Raw genomic sequence first — 11,056 nt, 5'->3', positions numbered from 1 at the left:
AAGGGGGAAAAAAAAAAACAGAACCCCTTCCCCTTTCCCTATGCCCACCAGTCTTCCGTAAAGACCCACTTTGCACCACAGCAACCTTATCAACGCCCCATCACCCCAACTCTCCCCAACAAAGGTGGAGGTTTTCCAGTTTGTCTTTGGATTTGCGTGTGTATGTGTCTGTGCGCATTAGGCTAATTTATGCTGCAGAAACCACAAAGTTCAAAAAGTAGTGAGAACAGAGCTGGAAAAATCACAGTAGCCAGATGTGTCTGCCATAAACTCACTACATAAATTTAATCCGGGGCGGGGGGTGGGGGGGGGTAACTACTGGAAAAAGACAAAAATAAGATAGCCCACATATAAATCTAACTTCCAGTAAACTTTCAGGACACCTCTCCACATGCTTTCGGCAACACTAGACTGAGGTGTTCCTTAGCTATTTTATTTGCTTTTGGTAAAACGTCTTTAAGTGCCTTTGAACACTTCCTAGAGGGACAGGGGAGCCAACTTTGCAAACTGAGCAGAGACAAGATTTTCCATCTTGTCTTGAAAAGCGTACCCTGCAAAAGTAAGCAAGCAAGGAAACCACACATGTGTTTATAATTTGAAGCACAGATCAAGACAGACCTGGAGGACAGATTCTGGCCTGGTGGATGGCACATCTTCAAAGAGGCAGCGTGTGTGAGAGTGTGTGATATTTTAAAAATTCCTATAGCATTAAAAATACACTCTGGCTGCACTTTACCAGAAGTTTCTGAACTGGCTAGGGCTGGCAGTCTGGTGAAGCTGTTATACAGTCTTTATTTTTCCTGTCCTGTCTGGGAGGATACTGGCACCCCAGGTCGGGGCCTCATTCCAAAAAAAGGTCTGTTAATGTGTGACAGGGGCTCAGCACACCATGGTTGATGATCGCTAGGATTATCACAGAAAAGCAAAAATTGCCTGTCACTTTCTCTCCCCCAAAAACATTTGAAAATATGGGAAGATTTTAAGTTACTGCATGATTTCAGTCCTCAGGTGCTGAGAAAGGGCTTCGTAGGTGGCACCAGTGGTAAAGAACCCATCAGCTAATCCTGGAGACATAAGAGACATGGGTTCAATTCCTGGGTCAGGAAGATTCCCTGGAGGAGACCATGGCAACCCACTCCAGTATTCTTGCCTGGAGAATCCCCATGGACAGAGGAGCCTGGAGGGCTCCAGTCCATGGAGTCGCAAAGAGTCGGGTATGACTAAAGTGACTTAGTACGAATGCATGCACGTGCTGAGAAATGGGAAAACCTGGACACCAATACACTTGCAGAGGGAGAAGGTTCTTCAGGTAGAGTTCAAGGTGAACCTGCTCTTCAGAAACTCCCTCTGCCCATGAAGGAGCCAGGGCTTGAGCACGTGTCTCTTCATCTTTTCACCATCACTGGCTGGGCTTAAAGATTATTTTCTCAACATGGAAGCAAAGGGTCTAAAAGATCAACGTTTCTAATGCACACACCGCAAGCTCTTCCTCCAGCTACACAGGGGCCAGGAAAGTGAGAACAAACCAGGCTGCCAGTTCATAATAATAGTGATAACAATACAGTTCTGGCGGGGGAGGGGGTTGCATTTTTTATGCTATATTAAGTATTGCAAAATATGCAATACCTAAATAATCAAAACTTTTATGGGGAAAAGACTATCATTATCACCAAATTACAAATAAGGGAAATAAGACCCAGGTTAACGAGTAAGCAAAAGTAGTAAATGTCTAACCCAAGAGAGAAATTCAGTTCTGACTGCAAGTCTTCCCATTAACCACTATACCAAAAGGTCCCTGCCCTCCGCCTCACCCCCATCACCGCCGTAACAACCTAACTGATTTCCTTAGCACGTTTCGTTTCCCCCAAGCCCATTATTTCATGTATTATGATATGGCCTGTGTAGAGTCCTTCTTTTTGTTTGCTTTATTTTCCCCTCCTTCAATAAAACAGAGTAGCTATTAATAGTAATTAATCATACCAACGAACTCACTGAAAAGACATGAAATCCTACCTGGTGTGTGTCATGAAAAAAAAATCAACTTTCACACGGACAGTAATCTTCCTCCTTCACTGTGTCATGTAAAAGTGAGGATTTCAAACAAGCTGTCAGCCCCCAAGTGATACAGCTTCCACTCAGTGGTAATCTCCGTCTGCGCTTCACTGTCTAAAGTTCTCCAAGACCTTCCTTTCTGCTACCATTCACTGGGTATCTCTGGGGACTCAGACTCAAAGGGGATCTATCTGCCCAGACAGAATCAAATTGGATAAAACCTAACAGACAATCCAATTTGGTAAACACGAAAACAAAAATTTCCGTTAAAAATTAGACCAAGGTGGAGAGGGCTATTTGAAATAACCCCTTGAGAGACTATTCTGTTTTACTTTGGCATTTGGAAAGAGAGCAAGGTTAATTACACAACAAATCTGCATCCTGACAAAAGTATGGTCACAAAGTCACTCACCAAATGACTTTCACAAAGTCACTCATTCTAGGATGCCTTTAAGTGATGGGTGTCTTCTCTTGCAATTAAAATATGACTTGACTTACAACCCACGTTTCAGGAATATATCCACTGAAAAAATGAGATATCCACTGACAAAAGCTTCCCTCATAGCTCAGTTGGTAAAGAATCCACCTGAAATGCAGGAGACCCTGGTTCGATTCCCCCAGGGAAGATCCCCTGGAGAAGGAAAAGGCTACCCACTCCAGTATTCTGGCCTGGAGAATTCCATGGACTGTATAGTCCATGGGGTCACAAAGAGTCGGACACAACTGAGCGGAAGTCATGTCTGATTTTTCCGACCCCATGGACTGTAGCCTGCCAGGCTCCTCTGTCCATGGGATTCTCCAGGCCAGAATACTGTAATACCGACTTACTGACTGACAAAAGGTTTCTTGGGCTGGCAGGGAGTGGCGGGAAGGGAGGAGACCTGAAATATTTGCACCAGGGGGCGCTATCCTCACTGAAAGTTAAAAATAGTGTTCCTAATTTAAAGCTGGCAACCCACTCCCATGTTCTTGCCTGAAGAGTCCCAGGGACGGGGGAGCCTGGTGGGCTTCTATCTATGGGGTCGCACAGAGTTGGACACGACTGAAGTGACTTAGCAGCAGCAGCACACTAACCAATCTAAAATAAATATTTCCTGGGTTTTTTTTTTTTTTTGAGAGCTTTTAATTTGAACAATGAAATTGTCCTCAAATATAACATATAATTAAATAAAACAAAATAAAGCTCTTATTTCCAAAAACACAATGATGATAATATTTCATTATGTGCCAGGCATGGATCTACACACTTTACTTATAAACTCATACAACCTCCTCACACTGTAAATATAATCCTCATTTTACATATGGAGAAACTGAGGCAGAATTAAGCAACTTAATAGAGTCACCAATAGGCAGAGCCAAGACTCCAATTCTGACAGTCTGACTCCCAGGCCCATGTCTCTAATCCACAGGAAAACTCAGAATTGCAATATAAGGAGATTTACTGCTGAATATATTTTGCTATGTCACTGATTATAGTTGCTCAGTCGTGTTCAACTCTTTGTGACCCCACAGACTGTGGCCCACCAGGCTTCTCTGTCCATGGAATTCTCCAGACAAGAATACTGAAGTGTGTTGCCATTCCCTTCTCCATGGGATCTTCCCAAGCCAGGGATCGATCGAACTTGGGTCTTCCACATTGCAGGCAGGTTCTGTACTGTCTGAGCCATCAGGGAAGCCCATATCATAGCTCGAGAAATACATAAATTAGACTAGTAAAGGTACTCATTCCATCACCTGACAGTAATGTTCACTGTATTTTGACATCATTTTCACGTGTACCTAAAAACCCATTGGTGAAGGGGACATATGACTTAAGTTCACTTATTTGTCAGATGCATGCCATTGAAAAAACCAAAATTTGAGATTTAAGAAGTAGAAGGAAGAGAAGGATCTTCTCCACTTAAAAGGTAAAAAAAAAAAATTGTGGTTGATAAAACAGACCTAGAAATTTTGAGTTATCTTCAAAATAATGACTTTATATATATGTTTATATACATATACACACTAATAATATAAATATGTAAACAGAAGTATACCTATTACTTTCAAAATAATGAAAATGGAATACCACATGTTAAATCTTAAAAGAAAAAGTAGAAAAATCTGTTCTATTTTTAAAGACTGATAATAGAGAGTATAAACTACAGGCAAAGCTATAGCTTAAAATAAAATACTCTGAGTAAATCATTTATTATTAGGACCATATTGTGACTCTAAATATCCCCAGTCTTTGGAGCTTACTTTGGATTCCCCACTATATTTCCATTCTTGGGATACATCTGTGATTGTCAAGAGGCTAGGAACACACTCTGTAGTGGGCAAACACTCAAATATTATTGGAAAAATCCCAGAATGTGTGTCTTGAGAAATTCACTGCCCCAATTTATTAGAGATCTGGGGAAAAGTATTTCATTCAGCCACAGGTAAACTTGTTTCAGACATTCCGATTACAATTTCTTTAGACGAACTTTACCAACAGTTGGGCTTTTAGTGTGTTGCAAGGTGAGGGAGGACCTCACCTGTGCTTTCAGTATTGAGTTTTTAGCATCAAAGTCCTTCTAATCTAGTCCTCTTCCTACTTGTGCAATTTTTAAAAATTAAGGGAAGTACATAAACGAGCATAAACAAGGATATTCACTCCAATATTGGGTGCACTAACAACACACTAAATCTCAACACCCATCAGATGGAGGCCAGTTAAATATTTATATTGGGTAATTAAAAAAAAAAAAAAACAAGACAACTTTGTGTGTACAGATATGAAAGTGGAAAAACCAAGGTGCAGAACAGTGGATATAATGTGCCAGCATTTATGTGAAGAAACATACATAAGACTAGAAACACTGATTGACTCCAGGCAACACATAAAGGACCGAGGCATGGTGATCACAGGGAGACTTGCTTTTTGACACCCCTTTGAAAAGAGTTTGAGTTTTTTTAACCAGGTCCATGAAAGATCTTTTCCAATGAAGACTGACTACAAAGTTAGCAATAATACTTTAATAATCAGCTTTTAGAACTTTCAGTAAAAATCAAATGGTTAAAGAAACCCTGAAACAGTCTAATGTTACCTAATTTGTGGTTTCTTTGCTGTACTCACATCTGCTTTCTACTTGAGCTCTGATATACTGGGGACAAATGACTCATGGGAAGCTTTGGTTTACCACTGCTCATACAAGCACTGGCACCATTTTCCTTGATCTGCCCTTTAGATACGAAACACAACAGAGGCTGTTCCAAGTCGTTTGCCTTTTGTATATATTTTACATCTGCAGGCTTTAAAATGGTAGATCCAGACTTCCTGAAAGAAGGGACAACATATTTACTTGAGTATACTGACTCAGATCTCCTTGAGTCCATACTCACTATGGCTAAGCCACAGTTATAAATGGAGGGTGTCTAGGAAAACTGCTTCCATTTTTATCTGTTCATTCTTGAAAATCCAACAGAGATTCTTTTCATTCTCTAAAATTCTGTTCTGTGTATAAAACAGTATCTGGACATCTGATCTTAAATGGAAACGTCACCTGAAAATGCACTATCTTTTTAAAAACTTTACCTTTTAGGGGCAGGGAAGAATGGCTAACAACAAAAGCTGATTGGTTCTGTTGCAGGAGTGTATTCATTCACACCGGATTCTCTCCAGTGGGTGGAAATTTACTTGTTTTGCAATTAGCAGAAACTAATCTCAAGACTAAAATCACACCTATTCAAAATGAAGTGAAATGTGAACCGTCCTTTCCTAGGGTAGATGTGGGGAGAAGCCACTCACAGATTATGCAAGGGTTGAATGCATCCTACAACCAGACCAACCTCAGTTTCAATTCTGGCTCTACTAGCGCACAAGCCGGGACTTTGGAAAAGTTTCTGCATATATAAAATGGGAGTGCTATCACTTCTTTTAGGGTTGTTGTGAGGACTGCATGAGATAAGTCAAGAAAATACCTAGTCTGGTATCAGTTGCACATTATGAGGGAGAAGAAAAGGAAGGAAGCAAAGAGATTTGAAGCCAGAATTGTACCCTTTGGTACTCTTCAGGGACCAAATTCACAGGAAAAGGATAAGTACCCTTCTTGCCTTGGTGTGGGTGAAGACAGGAGGCCTAAGTGATTTTTCCAAGAGCTTCAATAAAGGTAACTGGAGAGGATGCTGGAGCTGTAGTGTCAAGCTGGATAGCATGTCATGAACCACATAGCCAAGAGGCCAAGAAAAGACGGCAAGGGCAGTGAAAGGGTAATGCAGCCAAAAGGGAGGAAAGGATACTATCTGGGTATATGAGTAGGCACTGAGGCAACCAAAGCTGCTTCTGAGCTCCAGAGGCCCTTGCTTGAACATCTATTTATCCAGCTCCGAGTCAAAGCTTACCAAGATTCGGCTGAGACACGGCCATGGACCTCTGGGGCGCTGGTGTGGAAGTGGCAGCTGGGTGGAGGTTCATATGATTCAGGGGCTGATTCATCGCCTTCCTAGGGTCTTGCCATGTGGTGATTTTTTCTATGTGACTAAAAGAAGGAAAACAATTATCTCTTTAATTGTTAGCATCATTATCATCATCACCAGTAACAACACAACAGTTAAATGATGCTGGCCTTTCTTCCTTCAGAATCTGCTTACAGGAGGTTGACACATTGTTTCCAGCCAACATCAAGCTTGCCCACTTACCCTCCATTCAAGTTGGGCCATGATATGGGGATTTTGCAGGGGACTCTCTGACAGTAAGTCCATGATTTAGTTGACCAGTTGCCTCCATGTGCAAACGCCCTCTTAAGGGTTTCCTGCCTTACCAAGGATGGACCAGCCCCAGCATACTTCCCCAAGTCCAAGGAGCCTATGTTCTCCAGTCCCCAGTGCTCACTGCCATCCAAGCATTGGGATACCATGCCACAAACTCCTCTTCCAAAGCAGGACCCTGCTCTCCTGCCCATCAGCCCTCCCATACTCTCCCAGCTCATGTAATTTGACATAATGAGACACCTCCACCTGGCCCCAGCCAAAGACAGGGCCCCTGAAACCAATCCCATAAACATGACATTACACAGCTCTTACTAAGGGTAAGACACTGTGAGGTCCCCAGGAAGCTTATGTTCTACCATGCAAGGTAACAACTGGGTAGCTGGAGAACAGAGTAGCAGGAAATACATGTAGGAAGTGCTAGATTATGGAGACACCCAGATTACCGAGGCATAAAGGTTTCTGGGGAATAAGACATGATTAGACTTTTGGTCATAAACAACACCCAAGCTTTGTTATTAATCTTAGAGAAACCAGAAGGACATCAGCTTCCACCCAGAGTTTCCAGTATATCTTCAGAAAGATGGATGGGACCTCTAGCTTTCCTACCTCCTTCCAGACCACATCACAAGTCACTCCTGGTGCCTTACAGACCCTGTGTCACTCCATAAACTCAATCTTTTTTGAGAGTTTAGTACATTTTTCTTTTAAAGATAAGCATACTCATTTGGTGCCACAAATCTGTTTTCTGAACTATATCAAAGATCTTTCTGTATTTATCAAAGACAACAAACTTTGATGGCAGAAGCTGAATGTCAGTCTGTTGTTCTAAGCCTTGTAACTAGGTTGCCTCTCCCAAACCAAAGGGCAATGCCAACCCCACATGTTATAGATCCTCCTAGATCCATGTGAAAAAGAGCAACCTCGTTCCTTTTAAACACACCTTACTTTTGAATAGCAATGACTTCCTTTGAATCCTTTGTGTAGAAAACCACTATTAGTATCACTGAGTTTAAACCTAAATCAGTGACTCTCTTGTAATGGAGTTATATTTATCTTTTCTTTTGCTTCCATTTCCTCATATTTGAATACAGCCTCTACTAAAATTCTTCCTCATATTTCTTCATCCCAGACTAGAAGTTATTGCCATGGATGCTCATTCATTGCCTTGAGTGAAAACTTGGATGTTTTCCCAAGAGAGCCTTTAAAATGAGTATGATTTAAAAGGAAAAGAAAAACAAGTCAGTTTCCATAAAAGAGGCAAAATTAAATTTAACTGTAGAGTTTCATGCTATAGGAGTCTTTAAAAAATAATCAAAAATAAATTGGGAGGAATAAAACTAAAAAAACTAAGACGATCTTGAGAAGGATGGTGGTGGTCGTGAGGAGACTGAACTAAAAAGATGAAAATCAGCTATCTAAGGATCAAGAAACAACTGTCTTAGTTACACCTTGAAGGTTAACAATAGTAATTCTGTTCAAAGAGTTCATAAAATTCTCTGCAACCTTTGGTCTCGTGGAGACTCATAGCCAACTTCAGGGGGTTTGTCACAGTCTTCCAAAAGAGGAACAACTGATGAGGATGTCAAAGTTGAGAAAACTCCCTTCAGCAAAGTAATTAGAGCTAAGAAACCCTTTGACTACCTATTCCTTCAGGATTCCATATCACTAAAACACACGGTAAGCAAGAAATACTTTCCACTGTACCAAAAAGGGAGGCATCCTTCTCTCTTTCATGAACCTTTCTTAGACCCTCTGACACCATGACTATACTGACACTGCCATAGAACCAGCACGAGAACAGCCCAGAGTGAGAAGCAGTGATATAGTAATACATACTGTGCTTGCTCAGTTGCTTTAGTCGTGTCCAACTCTTGGCGATCCTATGGACCATAGCCCACCAGGCTTCTTTGTCTATGGGATTCTCCAGGCAAGAATACTGGAGTGGGTTGCCACACACTTCTCTTGGGGATCTTTCCAACCCAGGGATCAAACCTGCATCTCTTATGTCTCTGCATTGGCAGGTGGGTTCTTTACCACCTTGGACATTTAAGGATACTGCCGTGTACACACTCAGCTCCCTGTCAGTGATCAGAACAATACGGGAACCGGAATGATGGATTCTCAAATGCCCGTCCCCCATTCACCCTTCCCATTCTGAACAAGTGGGCTGGGACTCTCAAGTCTGCAGAGAGCAGAAAGGCTCACGCCCAAAGTGGTAGAGAAGCCCAGCTTGTCTGAAGACAGCCACTGTGGCTGACAGCCTCCATCCCCTGGGAGAGAGGGCAGAGTTTTTCTGGATGGACACTCTGACCCTCATCCTAAGAGATCTGACCCCAAAGATGCCACAGCTTCAAGCCCCAAAACTGCCCCCACAACCGTGGGAGCCTCTTCAGCCCACCCTTCAAACTCCACACCCCGCCAACGCTTTTTAAAGGACTTTTGTTCCCAGCGGGTTTGATAATTAAATGTGTCACTCACTGTATTCCCCAAAGACTTGAGTACAAGGGGGAGCCTTTCATACGTAAGCAGCTCTCTTTGCTCTGAAACAACTCTGAGAAGAAGTTCTCTTTGCTCTGAAACAATTCTGAGAAGAAAGCCACTCCACTTTCCAGCCCCTGCACACCAATCGACCGCAGGGCAGTTCTCTAAAACTCAGTTTATGTGACATCCAGGGCGACACCTGGTCTGAATGCCAAGAGCAAGGGCATTGCTCATAAGAATTTAATCCACCACTCATGATTTGATTTGAAAACTAAATTCATTTAGGTCCCCACATCCTATTCCCAACCGTAGGATAAACCATCGCTCTTTCATGCTGCTGCCTCATCTCTGCTCCCTCTTCTCAGAGCTACTGAGTCACTTCCTTTCTTGTATTTCTCAGTGCAGAGAAATACTGCACTGTTTGCCAGGACCCACAGTTTAGCTCAATTAATCTCCACTTCCCTACTACTCCCACCCCTGTCTGACATCACTCTCTTGCTGAGTCCACTTCAAGCAAATGTCTACGGGGGAAAAAAGGAAAAAAAAAATGATGAAAGAAAGGGAGAAAGAAATGATGAAGGAAAGAAAGAAAATGTCTCTCTGCTGCTTTAAGTCCAGTTTCCCTTAAAAATTTACATATGTAATATTTATATACACTTATATATGTATGTTCAACTGCATAATAGTGTATATTCTATGAACACACATTCTATACAGCTTTCATACGAAAACGGAACAGAAGACTTCACTGGTGGTCCAGTGGTTAAGAATCCACCTTCCAATGCAGGGAACAATGGTTCAATCCTTGATCAGGGAACTAAGATTCCACATCCTGTGGGGCAACTAAGTGCCACAATTACACAAGCCCACTCACCACAACAAAGACCCAGCATAGCCCCACTTCCCTAAACAAAGGAACCAAAAAAGATACCAGAGTATTTAGACTGATATATGCAAGTATCTGTCTGCAATGCAAGAGCCACAGGAGACTCTGATTCGATCTCTGGGTCGGGAAAATCCCCTGGAGGAGGACATGGCAACCCATCTAGTATTCTTGCCTGGACAATTCTATGGGCAGAGGAGCCTGGCGGGCTACAGTCCATGGGGTTGCAGAGTTGGACATGACTGAGCACGCACACGTGTAAGCAAATAATATGCTCACTGGAGATTTGTTTCCCCCTTAATCTAAACTCTTCTATACTTTCCAGTTTTGAACTGCGATAATGTACTGTTTTCATAACCAGTGAAAATAAAACACTTCTGAAGGTGCAAAAAGACAGAAAAGGAAAATGATGCATGAAATGCAGGTCATAGGTACTAAAAAGTTACTGGAGATAAACTAGAGATTTGGCTCCTATTTTTGAGTGGCCAAAGAAAGAAGGGAAATGGATTCAATTACCTGTCTCCATGCTTTTTATAAAGGAAAAAAAGCCAGTCTCTAAGGGAAAGAAAAAGTCTTCTTGATACACACTCTCAAACACCCAATTTTCCTGGACTAAAAAAAAAAAAAAGATGTCTGCAGGGATTTCTCATGGAAGCCCCAGGTGGTGGGCAATGGAAATGGCACCTGTTACAAAGGTAATGGAATCTTTTCCTCTTCCTTCTGGGCCCCTTCCCAGACTGCCTTTCTTCACAGTCTTATAAAGGACAAATATACAACCACACCAGGGTCTGTGAGAGCTTCAGTTCTGAGGACCTGCATGTTTGCCCGAGGGCAAGAAAGGTCAAGCACTTCTCTGAGAAGATATTAGGTTGGAAATGGTAGTTTATGGAAAGCTGTGTTGTG

General features: G+C 42.1%; 1 protein-coding gene across 2 annotated transcripts in view; it reads right to left on the bottom strand.

The window, feature by feature from the left end:
* The window catches only part of WWTR1 (WW domain containing transcription regulator 1), a 185,283-nt gene that overhangs the window by 59,055 nt on the left and 115,172 nt on the right, over positions 1-11,056 (bottom strand). For both annotated transcript variants that reach the window (XM_010858108.1, XM_010858109.1), the window contains one exon: positions 6,421-6,557. In XM_010858108.1, coding sequence (XP_010856410.1) covers positions 6,421-6,557 — 137 coding nt within the window. The remainder of the gene's footprint in view (positions 1-6,420; positions 6,558-11,056) is intronic.

This window comes from Bison bison, unplaced genomic scaffold (genome assembly GCF_000754665.1).
Source record: "Bison bison bison isolate TAMUID 2011002044 unplaced genomic scaffold, Bison_UMD1.0 scf7180017864384, whole genome shotgun sequence".
Classification (NCBI taxonomy): Eukaryota; Metazoa; Chordata; class Mammalia; order Artiodactyla; family Bovidae; genus Bison; species Bison bison.
This window is presented reverse-complemented; position numbering and strand designations above follow the sequence as displayed.